Source organism: Microchirus variegatus (genome assembly GCF_963457635.1).
Source record: "Microchirus variegatus genome assembly, chromosome: 18".
Lineage (NCBI taxonomy): Eukaryota > Metazoa > Chordata > Actinopteri > Pleuronectiformes > Soleidae > Microchirus > Microchirus variegatus.
The window spans coordinates 7,241,663-7,267,540 of NC_139819.1; the positions used below are offsets into that span (position 1 = coordinate 7,241,663).

The 25,878-nt window shown below is 40.9% G+C and overlaps 1 protein-coding gene across 1 annotated transcript in view; it reads right to left on the reverse strand.

Moving 5' to 3' along the window:
• LOC310939865 (netrin receptor UNC5C-like) overlaps nucleotides 1-25,878 on the reverse strand; it is a gene marked incomplete at both ends in the record, with an annotated part of 201,882 nt that overhangs the window by 77,001 nt on the left and 99,003 nt on the right. The window contains one exon of the mRNA XM_083904714.1: nucleotides 12,825-12,928. Coding sequence (XP_083760840.1) covers nucleotides 12,825-12,928 — 104 coding nt within the window. The remainder of the gene's footprint in view (nucleotides 1-12,824; nucleotides 12,929-25,878) is intronic.

Below are 25,878 nucleotides of genomic sequence, written 5' to 3' on the forward strand. Positions count from 1 at the left end.
AAACAACAGAAAACAGAGAGAGACGAGGGAGGGAAAGAGGCACGGAGAGTGAGGAATCGGTGGGGAGATGCGGTGAAAGAGCATTTAAGTGTTTCAGCAACATAAATCTAAAACATTTGTAATGTCTTACTCTTGCAAATAAAGAGGTGTTTGGAAATTGGGGATAAATTGGGAGATAATGTTGATCCACAAGTTCCCGAGTGCAACATAACCTTTGACATTTCAAGATGGCGCAGAGTAAGACATGATTCATCACAAATTAGAAATAATACCTTTATTTTAATTATTATACTATAATTATAGTATTTAAAAATGGCTGTTCAGTCCAAGATGGCGGCCTTCCTGTTGCGTTTGGATCATGGTCATATTGTCATTTTTTCTTCGTCCCGACCTTCTACACACATACCGATTTTCGTGGATGTACGATAATTGTGGGGTCCAGGGGGAATTTGGACAGGGGGCGCCACGCTACGCCAACGTACATTCCCCGACCCTTTTTCAGACATAAATTTACACCAGGCCTGATGGGAAACGCCTCAAAAATGCAATTCATATGGCGAAAAAAAATAAAATAAAATAAAATAATAGGGTTCTTAAACAGTCGTGTTCGAACCCTAATTAATAATAATTATTATATTACCCCCCGTGACAAAGTGGTAGAAGATGGATGGATGTGTGACAAAATCCAAGGTCAATGAAAAGGTCAATAATTATGATTCCTCAATTATTTGTATTTAAGAATAATCAGGCGTATCAATTAGGCAAATCAAAATCTAATGGAAAAAAAGACACTAACTTTTATGTGAACACTAAAACTATAATAAACTATCGATATGCGAGTCAAATATTTCAGATATTTGTTTTTATATGTGTATATATATATATACATGTGTTTGTGTCAGAAATGATTTAGTGTATAGCGTAGGAGCGCTGATGACACGCCATAATTATTAAAGCATGAAGAGGCTCTGAGCCGATTGGGGACACGCTAATCCTTTTTAATTGACTCTCCAGCTCGGCAGTGATATTAAACCCTCCCAATAACAAAATCAGCTTTGCTTTATTAGCTGGCTCAGCTGAACTACTAAAGACCTTCTTGTTTGTTAGTGTTGCAATCTGTTGAAGAACACGTATAGTTCACGACTCCCTCCTGTCTAATGCAGACCAGTGAGTGTAGTAAGGCTACAAGTATATGTGAGGTGAAGATAAGTGTGAAACACTTCAACGTGATTTGATGCCATTTCAGATCTCCATTTAATGAATGCTTTTAAAACATTTACACCAGGAAGGGAAATTATCCTTCCCCAGACTTTAAATGAAAAGTGTCAGTTGCCTAACCCGACACCTTGTGTTGGTCGTGTAGGAATAATCATTTAGAAAATGGTTTCCTGGAGCGAATTCACTTTTTGACGACTGAGCTTTAAAACTGGATATGAAGGGAATGCAACCAGCTGTGTTCAAAGCTGAGTATGGCCGGTCATTAACACTGTCCATCAGTGATGCAGGTAATACTTTCACGAAGCACAACAGTACTCGCATTACCTTTCTGTGAGATAATAACTAAAATCTGTTACTTTTACTATTCTTACCATTTATGCATGTATATTTTTGCCACAACACAATTCAATCTGTGAGGAAGTTGCTCCATTTCTGTTCGACTGTGTTTGAATTACGTGGGAGCCAATGGGAGCTGAGCTCCCATAAAAAGGGGTCGGGCTCCCACGGAGGTAGTCAAACTGTACATCTGTGGGGGGGTCGTTAAAATATACCCAAACACCAAGGGTGTAGGTTTGCGTATGGGCGAGAAAGCCAGATTGTTCCTACTAATGTTAGAGACAGAGGAATGTGATTTTTTACGAGCATCAATGAACGCATCACAATGACTGCACTGCTGTTGTAATTGAACTGATATAATATGTGCTGCTCTTTATGTGTAAGCGCCCCTGTCTGGCTATATTTTGTCATGTATTTATCTCAGTCTTAGTTAGACATGTGACAGCATTAGCTTTGTGGAAGTAAATGCAGAATATCACAGTGAAATAGAAGTTTATTTTTGTATATTACTTTTGATCCAGCTAATGTCGTGAGGGAGACCAACAAACAAAAGTGGAGGAGAATCTACCATTCAGCTGTGGAGTATCGTGCTTTCCAAAAGATGATCAATGAATTTACGATGACATGTATCAAAGCAGTGATAGCACCAAAGTAACACGGAGATGGAAGTGAAATTTTTTGGGAATGTTTGGAACTTGTGAACAGCCCAAAATCTGAATTTTACGGTAATGATTGACAGTGACTGAATCCATTCTTCTATTATCATTGCATGTACTTGAGTGATTGACAGAATTTTCCGATTGAATCCAGCAGATACAGACATCATAAGGGTTTTCATAACACTAAAAAACAGAATTAACTGAAATAAGTTTGTAATGTAAGAGTTGGGGGAAAGAAATATTCTCCAACAACAGCTGTTTATTATGATATACTGACTCTGGCCAACAACACATATTGAAAAGATTACTTAGAATAGCAGTGATTTTAAGAGTTTTACTGCCAACAAAAAATTGCATCATCACTAAGTCCACCATGACCAGCATATTTGTACCTTAATGGTTCCCATAGAAGTACAGGAGCATCTTATTTCTAAGTGCTGTGCACTGGCCTCCGCTCACAGGTCACGATGAAGCAGCCTGCGCAGCCGTCTACCTTTGAAAGAATTATGCTTCCAAAATCAGCAAAACATCAATAGCACCAAGTGCTTCTTGGCAGAGTCTTTGGTAAGCGAACATTTCAATAGAATTCGAAAGTGTAAGCAGTATTGTGGTTAATACAGCTCAGCAAAAAAAAGAGTAGTCTTATTTCATTTCACTTCACACCACCAAAGCCATTTTAAATACCATTCAACGGGAGAGAGCATCACAGACGACATTTGCTGTGAGGGCTGGAATAGCAAAACTCTTCCCCCTTGTGTGAAAACTTCAAAATAAATATCTGTGTTGGGTGATTTACAACTAATTCCGTGCCTGCTCTCGGAATTCAGTGTTACACCAGAGGAGAGAAAATAAGTTCGGACAGAAGAAAGTGAAAAGAGAAAATGAGCAACAAATACATAGATTTTATGTCCGTGTGAGGAAAAATGAGACAGTAGCCCAGAGCATTACATGGTAGCAATAATCATTTTTTATAATAAGACAGAAGATCAAGATCATTAAAAGCATCATCTCTAAAAACCTCAGCTCTTCAGACTCTGCTCTCTTAAACACACTCTGTATTGCAAATAAACCGGTGTGAGTTTCACTCGAGATTGTTTTCGCTTGTGCAAACCTGATTAAAATTTGATAGGTTGTTGAATTTTTCATCTGGTTCAGTTCACGTTCACAAAGGGAACATCTCAAATGTATTATAAATGTGAACAGGAGTCACGAGATTAGAAATACCGCTCAGTTATTGGTTAGATACGTAAACCGTAGGCTAATATGTTCATGTGCCCTGCTGCTCTGGTGATGAACAGCTACAGCCACAGTGTTGTCATGCACATTTAAATCCTTAAACGGTGTGTATCCACGAGGTCTTGGAGGTCTTCCCCTTCCGCAGGTAAGCTAGTGCAGTTAGTTGGCACTTTGTGGTGACGAAGCTTGGCGAAAGCCTTGTTTCCGCTGACTGGAATGGTTAGTATATATTTTTTTGCAATGGAATGGCATTCCATTTTTAGGTACCTATCCCTTAGGGTACCGGAGTAATGGTAAGGTATGGGTGGAGCAAGACCAACTCCGTCTATGACAGTGAGATGTGTTTCTTCAACGCCCGCGGTTTGACATTTTGTTGAGACACAAAGCAGGAACAAAAAGAGCTGCTGGATGCCCTCCATTGTTGCCTGTTGTGTCGCTATGCTAGATATCTCGCCTACCAAGTAAAGGTACTATTCTCATTCAAAACAGAAGCCAGGGCTTTACCATTCCTAACTGTACCATGATGGAAACGTGGCTTAACTGTGCTGGTTTGCCAGCAGAGGAGGAAGAGATGGAGCCTGCCTGGCACGTAGAATGAATGTGTCATTCTCGTTTCTAATCGTCAACGGCTCTTCTCCCGGTTCTCCCTTCTCCTCACTGGCAGATGTGGATGCGAACACTGAGGCCGTAGTTATGAACCTCTTTCACACAGATCCAGATGAAGTGTATTAAAGGGGAAATAAGTAGTTTATAGTGCCATCTAGAGGAGAGGCTGAAATTTACAACAAAGACCTGCTGCTCTGCTCACCCCCTCCCTTCCCTGAGCGCTACGGTATCCGCAGCTGGTCAAATGTCGTCCTCGTTGTCTTTCTCCGTGTCAGCAGATGAGGTTCGTGAGGCGAGGGAGAGGGCGAGCTACCGCGGCCGTAGCAGACGAAGCGGAGAGAGAGAGGAGGCGGGACTTCCGCTACAAGTAAAGAGACGCTTGTTTTGTTCTCTCGCGTTTGTCCTTACAGGCTCCGGTAGAAACATGGCGTCTCGCTGCTAACAGTGGCTATGCAACCGCGGTCCGCGGTCATGTTATTTTACATGACTTTTTGAAACATTACGAAAATGAAACAAAAACTATTATACAGCGACTAGACAATGCAGGAGCACATAATATGTATAAAAAAGTGGATTTTGGGTTATATAAACCCATAAATACTACATATTGTACCTTTAAGTGGGTAAATGGACCAGGGTTCAATTTAACCACACTAAACAACACACCCTCAGTTATTATGGTACCACATGAAACAAACTACCTGTATCCTATCTGTATCTTATGATTATCCTTGTATCCATGATTGATAAGTCACTTAAAATATAATTGAATAGGGACTTACAGTAGATTAAAGCAATCATTTTAAGCTGGGGGCTTTTAAGACTTTCTCAGTTTTTCTTCCAGATATTCCAGTAAATAAGAATCTAATTTCATACGGCAACTCTTGCCAGAAGTACAACTGAGGACGGTATCAAGGTACGCCATTGTTGTCCTCTGAATGTCCTTTGTATTGAACAGAGAATGCACAGACTGTGATTCTCAATAACTTACGTGCTCTCACAACTTATAAGACTTGACAGAACGGAACAGACTTTTGTTGTTTGACACTGTCGCAGCCCGTGTCAAAACACTGTGCGCATTCATCTGTGACAACACTGTCAGGCCTGCCGAGGGCAGCATGGGTAGCTGACTGACAATGCAGTACACTCTCCACGCTGTCATGTCACCGTCAATCCACAGCTTTGTCTTAGAACTGTGTCAAGAAAGATGAGGGGAGTGAGGGAAAACTGAGCGAGTGATAGAAATGGACAAGGCGGAAAAAAAGAGTCAACAAATAGGGTGAGAAAAATAAAAGACAAACGGAATGAGCATGGATTCAACATCGTCAGCATTTTCCATATACCATCATGTTTGGAGTGTAATTAAAACGGGTTAAATTTAAAGGAGTACTACTCTATGGTTTTCTAAAAGCCTTTGAATAGGTAATGAAAGGAGGTTTGCAGACACTCAAACCCTCAGCATACCACAGACAAAGAGAACAAAGGCGTCGTTTCAAAACAGACTCAAACCTCAGACCACAGAGAACCCAAACTATATGATCACTGGTCTGGGTACTTCCTGAGGAGGGAGGAAAATAATGCTGGCTGCGTCATCAGATAGGAAACAAAGCACAGAGCATCTACAGTAAATGTAATGGGATGATTCCCTCTTTGAAATGTGATTGATAGTTTTCTTTTTAAAAATGATGATTATGACAATAGTCTGAATGTACCGTAAGTGCTTTGCAATGATAGAAATAGCCAATCTAGAGGCCATTGTGTGAGGACGCCAAAATGAATATCTGGGATTTGAATATTTATTTAAATAATAATAATAAAAAAGAAATAATGCCATGTGAGCAGTGTGAAATCAGCACCACACAATAACAACAAGACAGGCAGACCCCCCCCCCCCCCCCAAAAAGCTGGTTATTTTTTTGATACTTTTTTTGCTTTGCAAATGAAATAGATTTGAGTTGCTCAGTCTAGACAGAGTCAATGATTGGAACCAAATGAAACTCAACTGAGCAATAGATACAGAGAGAGAAGGAGCGACTGTGTGCGTCTGTGAGACAGCTACTGCTGTGATTCTGCAGAGGAAACTCTCTGTAAAGTGGTTATACAGAAATCCTGGACATATCACGTAGACTGCACCACTGCTATAGGCAATATTTCTCTTTATCTTGAATTATCATCTCACGCGTGACTGCTGCACGCACTCAGGGAGCAGAGTTACTGAATTCCCCAGTAAATGTCCAGAAACTTGCCATGGAAACTAGTTTGGGAATTTTGGAAATATTCCAAATTGGAAACTTTCCACGGGAATTATAAGAACTAATGAGAATTAACTGGAAATTTTGAATAACTTAAAAAAAAGGAGTCATACACCAACATCAATATAAAAAGTAGAACTTTATGAATGCTTAATTCTTTCATCGAACACTTCAATTCAATTCAATTTTATAGCGGCAAATCACAGCATACCTAATCTCAAGGCACTATGCATAGAAAACATCCTGCAGAGCAGAGAAACCCAACAATTCACACAATGATCAAGCACAATGGAAGAAAAAAAAAAATCCCCTTTAACCGGAAGAAATCTGTGACCGAACCAGACTCAAAGATGTGCAGCCATCTGCCTCGACCGGTTGGGGTGAAAGGAAAAATCCATTATTTCATTGAACAACAAAAAACTAGAATATTGACAAGAATAATTCTTATAGGTCCCCCCTTCAAGATGTAAAATGAAAGGAACTCCCCACCAGTCTAAAAAAAGTTGGATTAAAAATGGAAAATTAAAGCAGCTTTCTTTTCCTTCCCAAAAAAAAGTCCCTTTCAAAATGTCAAAAAAAAGGCTTTATTATCAAATCTGAATGTTTTAGCCAAGATTATAGCCAAGTAGCGCGAGAAGGTATAAACCCATTCATGTCTTCATGTACAAACATGAGTAGATATGCTGATTGTAATCCCCCTTAACTACGATCACACGTACGCAACCGCAATGCATTACATTCACCGTCAAAGCTATCTCCTTTCATCTGGTCCATTTGTAAATTACTGCACGGTGATAGACCATCAAAACACGATTTTAATAATCTTAACGCATTTTAATAATTCACCCGAGTAGGAATAATAATAATAAAAAAAGGAGTTTGCCGACTAATCTGTGGATTACGGCGATGATTTCTGACAGAGGTTGAGGATGAAGGTAAATTGTGATGGGAGATGAGCCTTGGAGGCTTACTATCCCAGCTCAAAGAGGATTAAGGTAAGGGAAAGCAGCATTACATAAATTGTTTTTTTTTGCTCCACAAACACAGATAAATGCACACACACACAGAGAATCACACAGGTATTAGCACAACACACACTTATTTCTCTTTAAGGAGGGTCCAGGATAAAGAATTAATAATGACTTTAATCCTCATGGTGCTGGGTTCACATCAATTAGGCCTAAGGGAAGAGCTATTCTATTTGAAATTGCATATAGACCTTTAAATATTGTTCTTCTTTGTCTAAAATGTATCTAAAAATGATAAAAAATAAAGCAATAATCATGACAATAATAAAATGTCCGGTAAGGATTCCAATGCACTGCATCTGTGTCAGTCTCTGGACACAGGAAGAGAGCTTGTCTAATTTGTCAGGTACTTTAATTCACACTGTCACTTTCACTGTCGATTCAAGGCACTGCATTGGCACCAGAGTTAGAACCTGCAGACAAATCTGCGAGTGGACGTCACCGTGAGACACATTAAGCACCTCACTGTGACTGAGGGGACTGAAATGCACTGCGTTTGCATGTCCGCGTCCGCGTGCCAGAGCCATGACAGGGCAAGGTAGCAGTTCGCCTTATGGCCACAACACACCACTGATGCCTTATGACAGAGGAGTCTGCCACGATTTGCATCACAAAGAGTCTTTCACGATCATCAACACACACTTGTCAACAAACACTTTGTTTTAAGCTGTCCACATGAATGGAAGTCAATGTATATCCTTAAAAGGATAGATGTGCAAACCTGTGTGCATGTAGAGGTCACATCTGCACCATCAGGACCAAAAAAAACCCCTATAAACCATGCAAAGACAGTCTGCTGAACCTTAACATGATTGTTTATGAGATAAAACCATTTAGGATTAGGGTTGGATTTATGTTTAATTTAGGGTTAGGTCAAGTTAGGATGATGTCCATAGGATCTTTTCTGGTATAAACACTGACATGGTCAGGATCAGTAGTCATTACAGGGGCCAAAACCTGGTCCTAATGAGGCAGAACCTCATTTGTGAGAAACTGGTTAAATTTTAGGATTAGGATTGTTTAGAACGTCCAGATCAATGAGAGTCAATGACGTCTCTTAAGGAATAACCACAACTTTGAGACCAGCAGTTGTTTGTGTGCCTTGCTCAATGGTGAATCTCTTTATTTCTTATCTAAACAGTCAATTCATCAAACCGAATTTGTCCGGCACTTTTAATCCACATCTTCTGACGTGAGAAACTACACCGAGACGGACAATAATATGGATTGATCCTGATTATTCATCCAAGTGAACAACTCGCACTCATTTAGGGTGTAGATTGAGTAGTTAAGAATGTGACAGCAACTTGACCGGGCTCCAGACACATATCCAGTTACTGTCTGAGTTGTAGGTCTGTGTGTGTGTGCGTGTGAGAGTGTGTGTGTGTGTGACAGTGTGTGTTTGTGTGTAAAAGAGAGAGAGAGAGAGAGATGTGGAGGGCCTGTCACCACACACTGATGTGTGTATTTTGTTGCAGCTGGGGTAATCACTCACAGAGACAGACACAGACTGCGACACACAAATATTCAATACACACCCACTGGCAAGCACACACACATAAACACACAAAGACACACACACACACCTGCTTTGCACAGTCCATTGACTTTGCTCGGCCTCTGGGATCATTTGATCCGACTCAAGGTTTTAAGACGACTTGACAACAAATCTCACAGCATTTGTAGGAAAATACCTGAAAAGTGATGCTGCAGAGGGGGGAGGAGGTGCACACATCACACAGTTTCAGTGTTTAAACTGAATCCATCAATCAAAGAGCCAAAAGTCAGTATTCTTTTAGGTGGCCATCATAGGGTGACAGCAGTTTCTGTGCAAGTCTACGGCAAAATGAGGCGACATCTCACTGGATTTATGAAGTCAGTAAACATCGCCCTGACTTTACTTATTCAATAAAATAGAAAGAAAAGGGCATATCATGGTTTAGGGCAGAGCTGTGGTGTGATTGACAGTGAATGTCATGCACAAGACGGCAACAGGTAAATGTACCAAACCCAAGGCTTCAAAATGGCCGTTGAGTAAAAAGTGGGTGACATCACCACAGATCTGCAGGTTCTATTTGCATACATTACCTCCGGCCAGAACATAAGTATAAAAAGTTTCCACTAATAAAAGAATAACAATATTTGAAAGGCCGATATTCAAAATCAAATTAAGCCAAACTAATTTCCAATGCCATTGACAGTACAACAATGGCTGCCCTTCGCAGCAAAACTCTAAATGCAGCATTTGTGTCCATGTTCCCCTTTTCCTCTTGAACTGCACAGCCGTCCACCGGCTTTTGAGAGGTTTTCTAGCACAGTCTTAACAGATTCAGACGTTTCGTAAGCATTTCACAATGCCTCCATTTGCCTTGTGTCTCGTGGGAGTTTTTATGACTGAGAGAGAAAATATAATGGTGCACTGGTGGTTGTTGTATACAGGTTTTCTTTGCAATGTCAGCTCGGCTTGACCCTGGTCTCTCAAGGCTAACTGTTGTGCAGCAGCTGAAAAAATGACCCCTGGCTAATTTGTCCCTTAGTGTTGTTGTCATTTTCAGTCTGTGTGTGTGAGATTGTATTTGTTAGCTTTTCTGGCACAAACACTGACCTCGTCAGGACCAGTCGTCCTCATGGAGACCAGAACCTGATCTTAATGAGGCAGAACCTCATGTATATTTCAGGTTAAGATTAGAATTGTGGTTAGGTTAAGGTAAGCTTTGTTTTAACCCTTTAACACCGAGCGTGTATCAGACGACACATTATGCATAAGTGCACTTTGCACTTACCGTAATTACGCGACTCGACATCATTGTCACTAGAGGAGAGAATATGTATTTTCTGATTTTTAAATAAAATGTTTTGTTTTTCTTAATTTTAAATTGTTAATACGCTATTATAACATGCAGTAAATTGTGAATAACTGCCAGATATTGAGTTATTCTGGAAAAATGGTACATTTTCTGGACCTTTTATGGTTAAAATAAGCAGAAAAAAGGTGTTTTAGTGTTGTTAACGGGTTAGAACCTCATGAATATTTCAGGTTAAGATTAGAATTGTGTTTAGGGTAAAGTTAGGGATAATGCGACACATTTGCATAAGTGTTAGTGACAGTTTCTGAAAGCTGAGAAGTAACATGTTTTTCTTCATTTTAAATTGTTGATACACTATTTTAACATGCAGTAAATTGTAAATAACTGCCAGATATTGAGAGTGACTCTGGAAAAATGTGACATTTTCTGGCCCTTCTATGGTTAAAATAAGCAAAAACTGACATTTTGAGGCTTAGGTGTTAAAGGGTTAATGAGGCAGAACTTCATGTATATAGAATTGTGCTTAGGTTAAAGTTAGGGATAAACGCTTTGTTTTAAAACTGTCCAAATGAGTGAACATCAATGAATGCCCTTAAAAGGACAGCTGGTGCAAACCTGTGCGTCTATGTCGGCCATATTATCTGCACAATCTGGAATGCTGGAATGCGTTCGCGTACAAACGCTGCAGGAAAAAGACTGTAAAAATCTAAGTGTGTTTATAGAGTCAAGTGTTCGGCGCTGCATGTTGACAACCACGTGACGCCAGCTGGTCATTACGAGCTCGGTATCGCATATCAAGGCACCGACCTCCGTCCACGCTGACAACTTTACAACAGTCGTCAAACCGGCCGACGCTGTGACCGCAAACACTAATATTAGAATGTTTTTTTTTTTAGAGAGGTCACAGTGTGGCAACGAGAGCTGTCGATCAAAGGATTGTTTGTGTGTCAAATAAAGCAAAAAAAAGAGAGAATATAGAGGAAGTTAATCTTCACGATAAGAACAAAGGGAAATAGAAAGCCAAGAGATGAAAAAAGGAAAGTCAAGGCTACAACCTGAGGTCATGCGCAGGTTTTAAACCTAAATCCCTAATCAGCTTCAGCAGACAGGAGAGAGACGGACCAATCCATTTAGTCTGAGATCCCATTATGACAGCAGAAAGGAATGGAAAATATCAAATTGAACAGACTGGAGAGGAAGGGGGAAAAAAGCACTTAGTTATCAGCGGGTTAGTGCACAGCAGCACTTATTTTGTGAGTATGCATTCAAACAGGTGTTTCCTTAAACAAAATTCACACTTCTCTGAGCAAATCCTTCTCTTTGAGGTGAAAGAAAAGGTAAAAACATCAATCCGTTACTCCGCCGACCACTCGTCCTTCTGTCTCATTCTCTTTGTGCCTCTTACTCATCCCCTCACTCCCACTACTCACACTCTGTCTCACTTTATATGCCGGTCCATCAAAGTGCCTTTCTCTCCACCTCAGGGGAGCTGTGTACTTAGATGCAATTGAAAACAACGATGAAAGCTTAAGAAGCGAAAACCCTGATTTAGAGACACCTTCCTCCAAGTGGAACTCGGCCAAACAAAGTGAGGAATTATCCTCAAATGAAGACCTTTGTCGCTGTAGATGTGGGCCATCGTGGAGCGGATGTGATATTTGTGGATGTTTATGTATCGTCAGTGTACAGTCAAAGGTTAGTACTGCAGTGTTGTCTTCAGGTACTACTACTAACTCACTGCGACTGCACTTCAGTTCAGCCATCTGCACTAATGAAAAAGTAACATGGTAGCATTTTTCATTAATTCTGAAGGACAGAAAGCAAATCCATTCATCAGTTTAGTGCAAAGCTTAGTCATACAGTGAGACGGAGGAATGGAACCTTAAAATAACAGGAATATAGTCGGAAAAAAAACACTGGGATTTCTTCGGGGAACTTGCTCTGCTGCTGCTGCTGCATCTCAAATTGGCTCTCTGGGGACATTTGAATCTAAGTTTAAACTTGGGATCTTTGGATCGCTGTTACCTCAGAGCAGGGGAGCTTTCAAGAAACTGTCAGTCAACAAAAAAAGAGGAGGATCTATAGGCTAAATTTGCCCCTGTGACAATTCAACACCAATGTTGTTGTTGTTGTGCAAAACAAATCCTCATATTTTAGAAAACGCTTTGGAAAACATTTTCATATCAACAGAAAAATATCAAATTATAGTATATATATATATAGACATACCTTCTTGTTTTAAGACATTCTAACTTGTTTTTCTCTGCATGGAAACACTGAATTATCCCAGATTGAATGGGTGTGTGACACTTATTTGGAATTATATTAAACCTCTTTTTTTTTTTGGCTCCAGGTTTTGCATTAAGTATCAACACGTTTTTTGTTTTTTTTTTACCAGAAAATTGTCAAAATGTTCAGGATACAGTTTTTGTTCAGAGCTCTATTCGACCTCTGACTGCACTCATCAAACCACTGTGTTCTCTGTTGTCTGTCAGTCAGCGTTTCAGGCAATTTCACAAAGTGTCAAATCTGTATTAACTGACTCTGCTGTCAGACTCTTTCTGGTTTTAATATCTCTTTTTTTTTCATTTACATCACCTTAAGTTAACGGCGTCTCTCACATTCTTACATCTTACTTCGCTTTTACGTTTGACGGAGGTTCATTAGTGAAGTTGCACATACCTCTGCAGCTGGTATGCCCTGCGGAGGACGACACTGCAACAGTACTTCCTGCTCCAGAGAAACCTCTTTACCCAGAGGTTCTTGTTCAAATGACTTCTTCAGATCTAGAGAGAGAGAGAGACAAAGATACAGGTAAGGCAATGATCACTAAGAAGAGGAGAGCATGTGGTAACTTCAGTTGTAAAGAAGCAGCACGACATAAACACAGTATATAGGGGATGAGCTCAACCATCAAGATTTTATCGGATGAGTGTTCACCTTTGTGTTCCAATTACTGATGCCAACTTTTTTTGGGGGGTTTTTGGAAAATCTGAAACCTGAACTTGTTGTGTTGTTCCACTCAATTGGATCTCATGCCAGCTTTTGTGGGCCGGAGCCTGCCAGGCTCAGCCGTTCATCCAGACTATGCTTTCATGCCAGATCAACCCCGCCCCCCCCCCCTGCCAAGAAACTTTGAGCATTGAACTACTTTGAGACAACGTCTCTGTCAGAACCTGAAACTTTGAAAACAGTCTGTGTTTCGTCATTGTGTCCAAGATGTTTTCTTTTTGAACACAAACTATGTGTGTTTCTGCTCTTTTAGAGCCGGATCCATACTTTCTACGTGTGAGACAATGAAGAAGACAGAACTCGAGTATCTACCACTACCGATGTCATTCCGATACAGTCATTTTAGACAATATTTATGAACGATGAAGCTGTTGGCAACACATTTGTGACGAGTCATTTCAACGACGTCATTCTCCAACTGTGTCATTCTCAAAAACAAAGAAATAAACAGCCCAAACATGCATTTTTACAGGTTTTTCGCGCAGTGAAGCTTGCGATTCACCCTACCAGTGAAGGCAAAAGGGCCAACAAGTGCTCAGGATCTCTGGGAACTCCTTCAGGACTGTTGGGAAACCTTTCAGGTGGAATGTGAGACTGAGTTTACATGGGTGGAACGCTGGACTGACGTGGACCCCCCCGTTTTACTACATATAGTATGACCTGGCCCTCTTACAGTTCAGCCACACACAGTGCTCAGTACTGACTGATGGTGGCAGTAAAATGGTTAATCCGAACATTACACAATGACTCAACTCCGGAAGCGTGACACATCACCACAGCAACGAGAATAATTATTTCTCTTTAAAGCCGAGGTGTAGGAGGCCATTTTTGCAAAAAAGGGGACCATTTTGTAGATGATGCCATGTAATCGTGACCTGGGCTCCTCACCTCATTTCCACGGCAACAATGACACAGTAATTATGGAGTTGGTGGTTAAGTTAGCCATGCATACGTTGACTTCTGTCTCCTAAGAGACGTACTCAACGAGACTAAAACACTTAGCGACACAGGGGGACCCACACACACACACACACAGAGTTGATCACACTGTTAAGCACTTTAGCTGCTTCACAAGTGAAACACAGGCGAGCTTTGTTTCATGCGTGCCTCTCAATCACGATGCACGATATTTAACCTTGCTCTCGCTCCGTATGGATTTGCCAGAGTTCGGGGGGATCTGACGCAGGCCAACGACAATAAATGATTCACACTAATGGTCCACACGCTGTGATAAATGACAAGCGTTACAAAGCAGCATGGAATGCGCTGCCATTTTCTTTCACTGAATATTTCACAGAAGACTTGGCTGTTTTAATTTTCAGGGAAGGAACACTTTCTCACAGTAGCAGACTGGAAGACAATTAGACAGACATTTAAATAAAAACAACATAAGAGAGAGAGGTTTTTTTGGGGGGTGGATGATGGATGAATAGATGTAGTGATTACGCAACCAAGAATCCTCCTCTGCCTCATTGTTGTTCTCTCTGTCACTCTTCCTTACATATTTCCACACAAAAGACTCGATTGTATTCGAGGGATTTCAAAAGAGACGGAGAATACGATTCACGTTAAGCTGCAGATCTCTGTCAGTGAGGGGGTTTCCTCCGTCAACATTGCGCTCTGTTATTTCGTCTTTCAGCGCAACCACGTCCTGATTGATTTCACTTGTCCGTTAAGTCGATGAAAAAATGCATGTTGCATGATATTTGCAGCTGAGCTCATGTTAAAGTAATTAGGCTGTGGATTGAAGGAAAAGAACATTAAACCATAAAAGTGTAACTGGAGGAGGGAGGCAGTGTTGCAGGACGTATGGTGCTGATGGTGTAATGGCTTCCTAAATAAGAACACATGGGCATTTAGATTTAAAAGTCAGATTTTTTTTTTTTTACAGCTTTGATCTGATTTCTCTCAACTTTAACAACTGCAAATCCTTCTGAGGATCAGCAAAACTCCCCCGTTATACCTGTTTAAAGTCAGTGGCTGTAAGATTGCACGCAGCTATAGATTTATTTGATAAATACAAAAAATGTAGTGCTGGGCACGCTAACGTTAATGCAGGACACGTTTCCATGACGACTGACCAGAAAAAGACTCCCGATTGTGACTCTCGATTGATAAAATGAGTCTCTAAAGTAACGCTAAAGTTTAAAAACAGAGGCACACATACGCAGTGCACAGGTACGCTGGTTATTTGTTCTTTTCGTTTAACAAACAGACCGCTCCAGTTTGACTGTAAGCGCACTAACGGCGCTAAAGGAGCCAACACAGCTAATGGAGCTAACTGGTAAAAGGTGCCTGGACTCCGGTGGCGCGGCATGTAAACATGACACGGGCATCTTTTCCCGGTCAGTCGTCATGGAAACGTGCCGTTAACCATCGCTAACCGCCGCTAACGTGTCCAGCGCTATAAAGAAGATGTGCGTTCTGTATAATTATAATGAATACATTACATACCTGCAATTTCGAATCAATTTATGTGTTTTTTAAACGGGACGTTTGGCTATAACAGCATGAACGGCAACGTTTCAGTAACACAATTTCTGTGACGTTTTGATTTGATTTGATTTGATAGAAATGTAGAAAAAAGTAAACTTTTTTTTCACTTTGAAGAGTTAGAGAGATACTTTCTGAAGGGTGGCTGCTGCTGCTGTAAAAGATAAATCCTCTGTCCCCCCGTCCTTTAGTTTTTCAGAATCATTCACAACATTTTTTATAGCCGTGTGTGTGTGTGTGTGTTATCCTTGTGTCCTTTCACTCTCCTGGTTCCCAGGTGTACTCTTAATCACCTTATCTGTCAGCCGTGGCCACACTATTTGTGGACACACAGACAATGACACTCAGTAGACGGAGCGTTTTTTTTTTTTTTTTAATGCTGAACTCGCCAATTCTGAGTTACTTTCTGGGCTGTTTCATGGGGACAGTCACTTTACAGTGGCTCGGAGACCGGAGGTGAAAGTCAGGATGACGGCAGGAGTTTGAAAGATGAGGCAGAAAGAAAAATGAAAAAGTGAGAGTGAGTCGAGATGAGAGAATGAGCACTAGAGAAGATTTTCATTTATGGTTTTAGGTTTCAGGGGCCAAGGAATCAGCAAAACATCAGGGTTTTAATGGTTATGTCGCTGTTTATGTTTTATTTTTGACGTTTAAACCAGGGTTATTACTGTTGCCTATTTAAGTTTTTTATCATATGCCACACTCTGGATATCAATCCATGTCAGCGACTCTGTCTTATCTCCCTCAAAATATGCAGTCCATCAAACCCAGCGGCCATCAATCTGGCTTTGATTGCATCTCTCTTATCGAGATAGCCAGTCTTATCGTAAAAAAGAAAAGGGGGGGAGAAGAGATAGCGCGTGTCTCGCTTACTAAAGTATTAGCAGTTTGAATCCAGACAACGACGCACTTGTGCTCAGTTCATAATTTAAGATAATTTGAAGCCATTTATCATTTCTCCCCCCACCCACATTCAGACATGTACGCTCAAGGGCCAGGACAATTTAAAGTCAAATGACATGCAGTCTTTTTAAGTACGGATGAAAAATTATTTCACTAGTTTCCAGCAAGTTCTTCAATTCTTTAGAAGCAAAAAAAACCTCCTCATATAAGGTCTGACATAGTAATAATGTGTTTTCAACATGACAATGCACACGTATATGGCCCAAAATCATGCAATATGGGGATTAGGTCAATTGGACACTCTTAAATTGACCATAATGTGTGAGAGTGGGTGGTTGTTTGTCCATGTATGTGTCCCTGTGATCGACTGGTGAACTGTCCAGGGTGTTCATGTGGAGGATAAAGCGGTAGAAGATGGATGGATGGACAATTGTTAGTTAAACTACTTATAATCCTTTTCCACCTAAGGTACCAGCTCACCTCACCTCAACTCGCCACGGTACGCTTAACTACAAATATACCTACTCAATGTGGGCGGAGTCATCACTGCACGGCTGCATGAAACTGCCGTGACTTCGTTTTACGAGTGACTAGTGACTTGTAAAAGCAGTTGTTTTCATTGTAACTGAATCATTAGAATCGCTTAATTAAAAAGATTTGTTCAGCGCTTCCTCCATGACTCGCAATCAGCAGTGCTGTCGATAAAAACACCAGACTCCTCTGGTAGATATGGAGATTTTAGACATATCCCTGGTAATTGTTGAAGATTTAGCCACATTTTTAGGATTATTAAGTCTTTTTAACTGATCTATAGTTCGGCATTGTTCGGCTTGATTCTTGTAATGGACGTCTCTTTCGAGCCAGTGGACACACGCCATTTGTGCAGTCAAAAGACCCTTACTCTGTGTTTCTTTAACTGGGATCTAAGTGATGCTAGAACTAACTTTAGGGCAAATAAGGGACCAAATAATTACATTCTCGCTAACTTGAGGGACTATTGAACCCAGTTTTCAATAAAATTAGGAAACATTGGTATATTATGAAACCAGCAGGATGATGATGATGAGCTGCAGACTCACGAGTGGTGAGAGACAGTTTCTGTGTGTTTGAGATAATCAAGCTGTCTGCTTCACAACACTCACTCACAAAGCTTTCAGGATTCACTCAGTTCTCAACAACAAAAACAACAGTCGCTCCAGATGATGAGGTTTAATTTATCAGATTCAACGTGTGCCGGTTTAGGAGAGCTACTACGTGAAGACACAAGGTATTGCCGAGGCTGAAGCATAACTTGGTAATGCAGTCGATCCCTGTGGGGGACGACAGCCAGAACAGAACATGATGGTTCATTATGGGAGTAATCACCCAAAGCCGTAGTCCTAAATCCACCACATGGCTGTCCATGCGACGCACACACACACACACACGGGCACATGTACACAGGCAGACACTGGGAGACAAAGAGAGAGCGATAGAGACGGAGAGATACTGTCACCGGGATGAAAATACACTCAGGGAAATGGAGACAACAACAAATAAGTGCATGCATGCACACAGAGAGCACAGGCCGCATCCAAAAATGGTACAACAGAAAAACACACGTAACGACATGTGCAAAAAAAAAAAAAACAATCACACAAATAAAAAAAGAGAATGAGGGAGTGAATGAGGGAATAAGACACACTTTTTCTCATGCCAGCCGAGTCCAGGAACAATTTCCAGCTCTTAATTACTGAGGGAGATGGTGAAATGAGGAGTTGGCTGAGAGAGTTGATTTCCATAAAGATTGAGAATGAAATTAAAGGAGATTAAAGCAAACTGCTCGGGGGAATGAACAAGCACAAGCGCTCGCAGACACATGCGCACACACTCACAGCGAGGTGTGAGAAACACAGTGTGGTAGCAGTCGTGTTGTGTACGCCTTTTGTAGTGGGTATACACCTGCAGATCACGTCGACTACACCGCTGTGCAGTGTTGTGTGTGTGTGTGTTTTAGAGGTGGAAAAAAAAAAAGAAGAAAGAAAAAGTAACGTGACATTGTGTTCATGTGTGAGTGCAAATATGTGCCCGAGGGAAATCTGTGCAGAGGAGAGGACAAACAGCTGTGTCACATCAATTTACTGACCTCACTTCACTCCACAAACAGCAGATAACACTATCCACGGCATCATAAATATCACACGAGCAAAGATAAATTCACTTAAGAACTTTTTTTGTGCTGAAAAGTGCACGGGGCAAAAAGTCTTCTCGAGTGCGAACCCCGTTTATTTATAAAATAAAGCCGGGAGAGCATCCATTCACGGCACCTTTCACTCTCTCTGCCTCATCCTTTAAGCCTTGTTTATACTCGTGCGAGGCTCCCGTGGCACAGACTCCTGCAGCCACAGAGGTGTTTATGCTCGGTGAGCGACACGTGTCAATGCGCTCTGAACCGCAAAGTGGTGCATAAACACAAAGAGTCTGGATGAACAGGAAGTCGACGAGATAACGTCTGAACATAATGGATATATTTAGCGGTTACACTGACACAGTGAATCACTTCTTTGTAACGTAGAGGCACAGGTCATTTGAGGTTCATTTTCACACACCTCATATACAGTATATAATGAATAGTGCTGGGCACGTTAGCGCACATTAATGCATGATGCGTTTCCATGACGACTGACTGGAAAAAGGAGCGTGTTGCGTCACGTTTATGTGCCGCGGCACCGGAGTCCAGGCACCGTTTAGCAGTTAGCGCTGTTAGCTGCGTAAGCTCCGTTAGCAACGTTAGCGTGCCTGCAGTCGAACTGTTGCGGTCTGTTTATTAAACGAAAAAGCAGCGCTACAAATGTGTGTGCCTTTGTTTTTAAAGTTTAGCGTTACTTTAGAGACTAATTTTAACAATCTGTACGATTGTAATGTACAATACGTAGACATGATGTGCGTCTTTTTCCAGTCAGTAGTCATGGAAACATTTCATGGGTTAATGTTAACGTTAACGTGCACATCACTACTAATAAGCTACATTAGAAGATGTGTGATAGACGTTTCAAAGGAATAATCCGGAGTTACGGAAATTCTAGGTCTATTTTCGGACAATAACTAGTTCATATTTCCTGTCAATTGGATAAAATTTTGTCTTTTGCGATTTCGACTGAAAGAGTCTAACATAGCATAGAATTGCGTCAGAGACAAATTGCTATTTTTAAAACCACCGTAATTCTCAAAATGACATTGGTAGTTAAGTAGAAGGTTCCAGAACTTTGCAAGTGCACAAACAGATTCTATAGAATAAAGCTGTTTATGAAGCCAGTACTTTTACCCAAAGTTGTCGTCCTGTGATGCTATCTTCAAAGTCTGTAGCAGTCGATTGACGCCAAACACTCTTAGTGGACACCAGTGTGGGAGAGTATTTCCATATTCAAATATAGGCTAGTGTTGAAGTCTAAATTGAAAGCTTAGCTGTATAGAACAGCATAGTCTGTTTGGAGACAGCTCTAGCAGTGAAATGTCACGTGATTGTGCTACCAACACAAAATATGAACTCGTTATTATCCGAAAAATAGACCTTGAAGGTCTCCAACTCTGAATTTTCCCTTTAAATATTTGATACAGCTTACATGTAACTTCTTGCCTGTCTTGCTTTGGTAATTACTCCATGAATACTTTTCTCTCTACTGAGAATCATCTCCAGAACCATGTGGAAATCTCTCAAAGAATATACGGTTTTCCCTTGGATGCATCCATCGCATGTGTGTCGAGTGCACGACGTAGCACCGCGACAAACTTTCGGAGCCCTATTGTGCCACCACCAGTGATGGCGTCATCCGTGGCCCTGCACAGCCTCACGCCAGACGCGTTGCAACAAGTACAATTCGGGTTTTCCTCCATAATATAGCCTCAGGCACCTCTACAAGCACATTTTATGTGCTTTGGCACATCGGATTAGTCATGCTACCCGTGCCAAATCATAACAGTTTCAATAAAGAGTAAAGCGAGATGCTTGGGAAGAAAATAGGAAGGAAAACAGTCTCGTTTAGAGAGTATCATTTGGACATTTGAGTGTCAACAAAACAAGTTATGTGGGTGAGGAAGATAATATTTAATAAACAGGCTAAACGTACATGGTGTGTGATTAAAAACACGTTCCTCTTTATCTATATCAAGTATAATAACGAGACTGGTTTGTTTGTCTATTGAAAAGAAAGTCATTACATGGTGTGAATTTGCCGCTTACTTGTGCTATGAATATTTAACTCAATCGCCGCGCAAACGGCAACACTGTGTGTCTGCGGACTAAAATGGTGTTTAGTCATTAACGCAGATGTCTTCAAAATGCCAGCGTAGTTCAGCCACATCAAAGATTGGAATAAATGAACGTAGTTGGTTACCTCGGGTGTAACAGTAATTTTCTGTGTGGTTATTGGGAGTCGTTCTTCCTCCTAAGTGACTTTAAGAAGTCTCTTTCCACTAAGAGCAGTTTTCCCCTCAGCGCTCTCCACCCTGTCATTTCAACGCCTCACAACCTGTGATCAGCTCACAGGCATCGGATGAGGTCTTTCACATCCACAGTTAAGTAAACAACTTGATTTTCTCACATAAGAACAACAACTGGATTACACTCAACTATTAAAGGACAAAAGAATTAACTAACGGGTTCCTGAACTCGTGGTGACTTTTGGATTTTAATTCTACTGCTAGTCAATGCCTGGTGCTTATTGTTAATAGGAAATGCATAAGGAAATATACATTATAGTATAGTTTCCAAACTTCAATATATGAGCTTTACGTCTAACTTGAAAAATTCAGTATTTGTGACCACGTAGTCTCTCTCAAAGCCACAAACCAAGACGCACTTCATTACGTCAATCAGAGGAAAAACCAGGTTTCCCCCACTCGGTGTTAGCGGACGTGTCCGAGTGAATAAACAGCCCAGTCAATTTGTTCAAATCTGACTGGCACATTCAATTAGACAACAGCCTTGGCCTTTCGTCGTGCCAAAAAGTCATTTGGACTGCGCTTGTTTGTTGGGTTTAGAAAGTTTAATCTCAGAATGGTTAGCTCATTTACTGCTCGAGCCGAGAGGACAGACTGTAGGTACAAGACATTATTTATTCTGGCTTTGTTTTCTTTCTTTCTTTTTTGGAACTAACCTAAATGAAAGTGTAAGAGTTTGATGTTGATCACTGATTAAACTCAGTGTAGTTTATCCAGGACCGAGTGAAATCCTGTGCTCATGCAGCTGTGACATTTGCATCACAAACAAGCCAGAAGAACTTCAGCAACACACATTTTCCAATTGACCCCCGAGTAGCCACTCGAGTGTCTAGACTCCTGATTGCTGTGTACACACATGTTGCTGTGGAAGATGACAGAACCAATTGCTATCAACCAACGTGTGTGTGCATGTGTGTGTATGTGTGTGCAGGCATGTTCTTATAGCTTTAAAGGGACCAGTTTGACTTTCAGAGGGTGAAAAACATATTGATCCATCGTCATAACCCCAAAGGTTTGTTTGACATTTAAGATTTTTTTTCCTGCACGTGTCAACGTTACGGCGCATTTCCACCATACAGTTCCAGCACGGCTTTACATTACTGTTAGTAATTTCAGCACGGCTGCATGAAACTACCGTGACTAGTCACACACAACTAGTGGCTAGTGACATATAAAGCAGTTGTTTTCGGTGTAATGAATCATTAGACTCAGTTAATTAAATTATTTTTTTCACAAAATCGTACTTCCTGGGTCACAGCAAAGTCGAAAAATACTATTTTCCATTTTACTTTGTTTCCCGATTTCTATTTATTTGCACATCCAGACGACCGATTATTCTGTCGTTTTCCCTTTTCAATGATTCATTGATTTTTGTTTTTCCCTATATGTAAATTGTCATTTTGGTTTTATTTTTCTTAAAGAGCTCTAAAAGAACTCCGTCAGTCACTGAACAGAAATATATTGGAAGGGCACCGAATTTCGACAGTGTTGTCTCTAAATACACCAGACTCCTTTGTTAAATGTTGAGATTTTGGATATTTCCTTGCTATACGTTAATTTTACATAATTTTATTTAATTTTATTATTAATTTCAGGATTTTTAAGTCTTTTTAACTGATCTGCATTTGGGCATTGTTCGGTTTCATTCCCGTGTCACACTTGTGTGTGTATGTGCATATCCGTGTTTTGCCTAACATGAATTTGAATTTAGCTGCGTGTGCCTCCCATCACCCAGTTAAAATGCCCTGCTCCAAAAAAACACTAAGAACAGATTTTATATCGCTGATTATGTGTTTGGCACTTTTACAGCCAAAGCACTGATTGTAATTATCGAGTGACAAATCGCTATTTAGTTACTACCTTCAACTATTAATTCTGAACTCTGAAGATGTTTAGAGATTGCGAAAGACGAGACTCACAGTAAAGAGCGCGACTGACAGAGCGAGACAATCCGTCAATCAGCGACGATGAGCAATGAAGAGAAGATAAAAAGGGGGAGGATACAAATGTGAGGAGAAATCGGAAAACGAGTGGGAAGAGAAGATGGGCTGTGTGGGAGAGAAATGCTGAATTGCTGTTGCACAGTGCGGTAGAAAAGACACTTTGCTCAGCAAGCTCGAGCTGCCAGGAAGCATTTTAATCACAACAGGAGATCCAAATAGGAGCCGAAAGCACGGTAGGTCAGGAGGTTGGGTCGATTTGAAGTAAAAGGTTATCACAAGAGGGGGCTGAGCCTGATCAGATCTGGTTAAGATGGGAGGGGATGGGAGGGGAGGAATCACTGTTCTAAAAGAAAGAGAGAATGTGAAGGACAGAGGGACAGACAAAGTCAGAGAGGCAACAGACACTACACACACACAAAAGAAAGAAATCTGAAGAGAAGGGGATGCAACACGAAACAAGATTTCTGTCATCTTTCTCCTCACTGGTATCTATTGGTCCTTTCAAGAACTCTTTAAGACGTCCTCAATCACCGGGCTTCTACCTTCAGCAGAGGTCTTACCTTCATGGAAATAACCGTCTCTGTGTGTGGATTTATATCTTTGTGAGGTCCAAAAACTTATCTTTGTGAGGACATATTTGCAGAGCCCTGGTAGGGTTGTGGTGGGGAATAGTTTTAGACTGAACTTCAGCGTTCCCTCGAAATACTTTGTGTGTTCCCTCAAAATACTTTGCAATACTTTGTGTTCCCTCAAAATACTTTGCAATACTTTAGTGTTCCCTCGCAATACTTTTGCGCTTCCTCGCAATACTTTTTTGCGTTCCCTTGCAATATTTTTTGCGCTTCCTCTAAATACTTTTTGCATTCCCTCTCAATACTTTTTTGCGCTCCCTTGCAATATTTTTTGCGCACCCTTGAAATATGTTTTTGTGTTCCTTCTCAATACTTTATTTTGCGTTCCCTCTCAATACTTTTTTGCGGTCCCTCGCAATACTTTTTGCATTCCCTTGCAGTATTTTTTTGCGCTCCTTCGCAATATTTTCTGTGCTCCCTTGAAATACTTTTTTGCATTCCCTCGCAGTACTTTAGGGTTTAGAATTAGAGTTAGGGTTAGGCACTTGGTTGTGATGGTTAAGTTTAAGATAAGGGGCTAGGCAATGCATAAATCTAGGAAGTGTTCACAATAGGATATAAACACAAGTTTTTGTATGTGTGAAATACAGAAGGAACAGAAACAAAACTGTTAAGCTTCCACTGGTACAAATTATTCCAAGCAGTGCTAGCAGAAGTAAGGATTTTTCATACATTCTAGACATTCTTTAATCTCTTCTTTAAAATAATGAACTGGAATATGTCAGACAGATAAGTCACCCCATTTATCTACTGTATACACATATGCCATACCTTCATATGTTGGGGAAAGTGACTTCTCATGAACATGATGTGTTCCATGTGGAGTCTGTGCCATTAGTGTCTATGTTCACGTTTACCTCTGATATACCTGCATCTGTCACTGAGCACGAATCAGGCAGAGCCAAGAAAACACACACACACACACACACACACACACACACACACACACACACACACACACACACACACACACACACACACACACACACACACACACACACACACACACACACACACACACACACACACACACACACACACACACACACACACACACACACACACACACACACACACACACACACACACACACACACACACACACACACACACACAGCCCAGCTTTCATTGCACCCTGAGGAGGGTCCTTTCCAACTGAGAGTGTTATTAACAGAGCTTAGAGGGATATTCCTGACTGTGTCAAGCGGCTGACAGACAGAATACCATTCTTAGATGGTAAACAACACGACAGAGGCGAGTGATGCATTGTTTTAAATTCAAATTATGCGATTCTACTTCTTTTATACAAAAGCACTGCTGTATATCGACTGTATATACGTGATCTAGAACTGGTCCACTTTACATGTGAATGTGAACAATAAAAACACAGAGTAAGAGTAAATAACAAGAGTCAAGATGACGGATTTCCTTCTGCAGAATAAACAAGACTGACCGGGGACATCAACTTATTGAGGTTGTGTGTCTGTTAGAGTGATATTATGGAGTGGGGGGACTCGGTTTGTTCTTAGGAGAGCATTTCTTTTCTGCCTGACCCCTCGATAACCCGACAAAAAAATTAAAATTGACCAGAGCAATGTTGCTTGGAAAAGCGGAAAATCACTGATATGCATAAAATTCTATCACCGGTGAAAGAAGCTTTGAGGGAACAGTTCATTCCGTTATACGAGACTTGTGTTGAAAAGACAAACACGGCTGTTTAGGTGATTTATTTTAAACATTTAAATTCCCTCGCCGCGTGGTCACTGAAGAGCTGTCAAGTGATTGTCAGGTCGTTCACAACAGGATCCAACTTTTCCTTCCCTCTGGGCTGTTTCTGGAGTTTAGCGATCATAAAATGGTTTTCCCATGTGATCACTGCTCGACTGATACCGAGTGTGGTTTTGGTGTTTTTTTTCTGGCCTGTGTTCTTCTGGTGACCTTATAGTCAGACTCCCAATTGTCTTATTAAGTTCTTCACCAGACTGTAACAGGAAGCTACTGATGATGGGCTTAAGTCTCAGAGCTCTGTTTCCACTGTCTGTGTATCAGTAACTGTGAAACAACCTGTGAGCCTATTATATTAAGTATTATACTAAAGCTCATAACAGTAAAGTGTCAAAATGAATAAAAATTCTGGTGGATTCTGCTCATACAAGATTTAAGCTGTGCACTTCTTCTTCTTTCAGCTTGTCCCTTTAGGGCTGACCACAGCAGATCATCTGCCTCCATCTTGTCCGATCCCTTGTGTCGTCTTCTGTGACACCAACTGCCCTC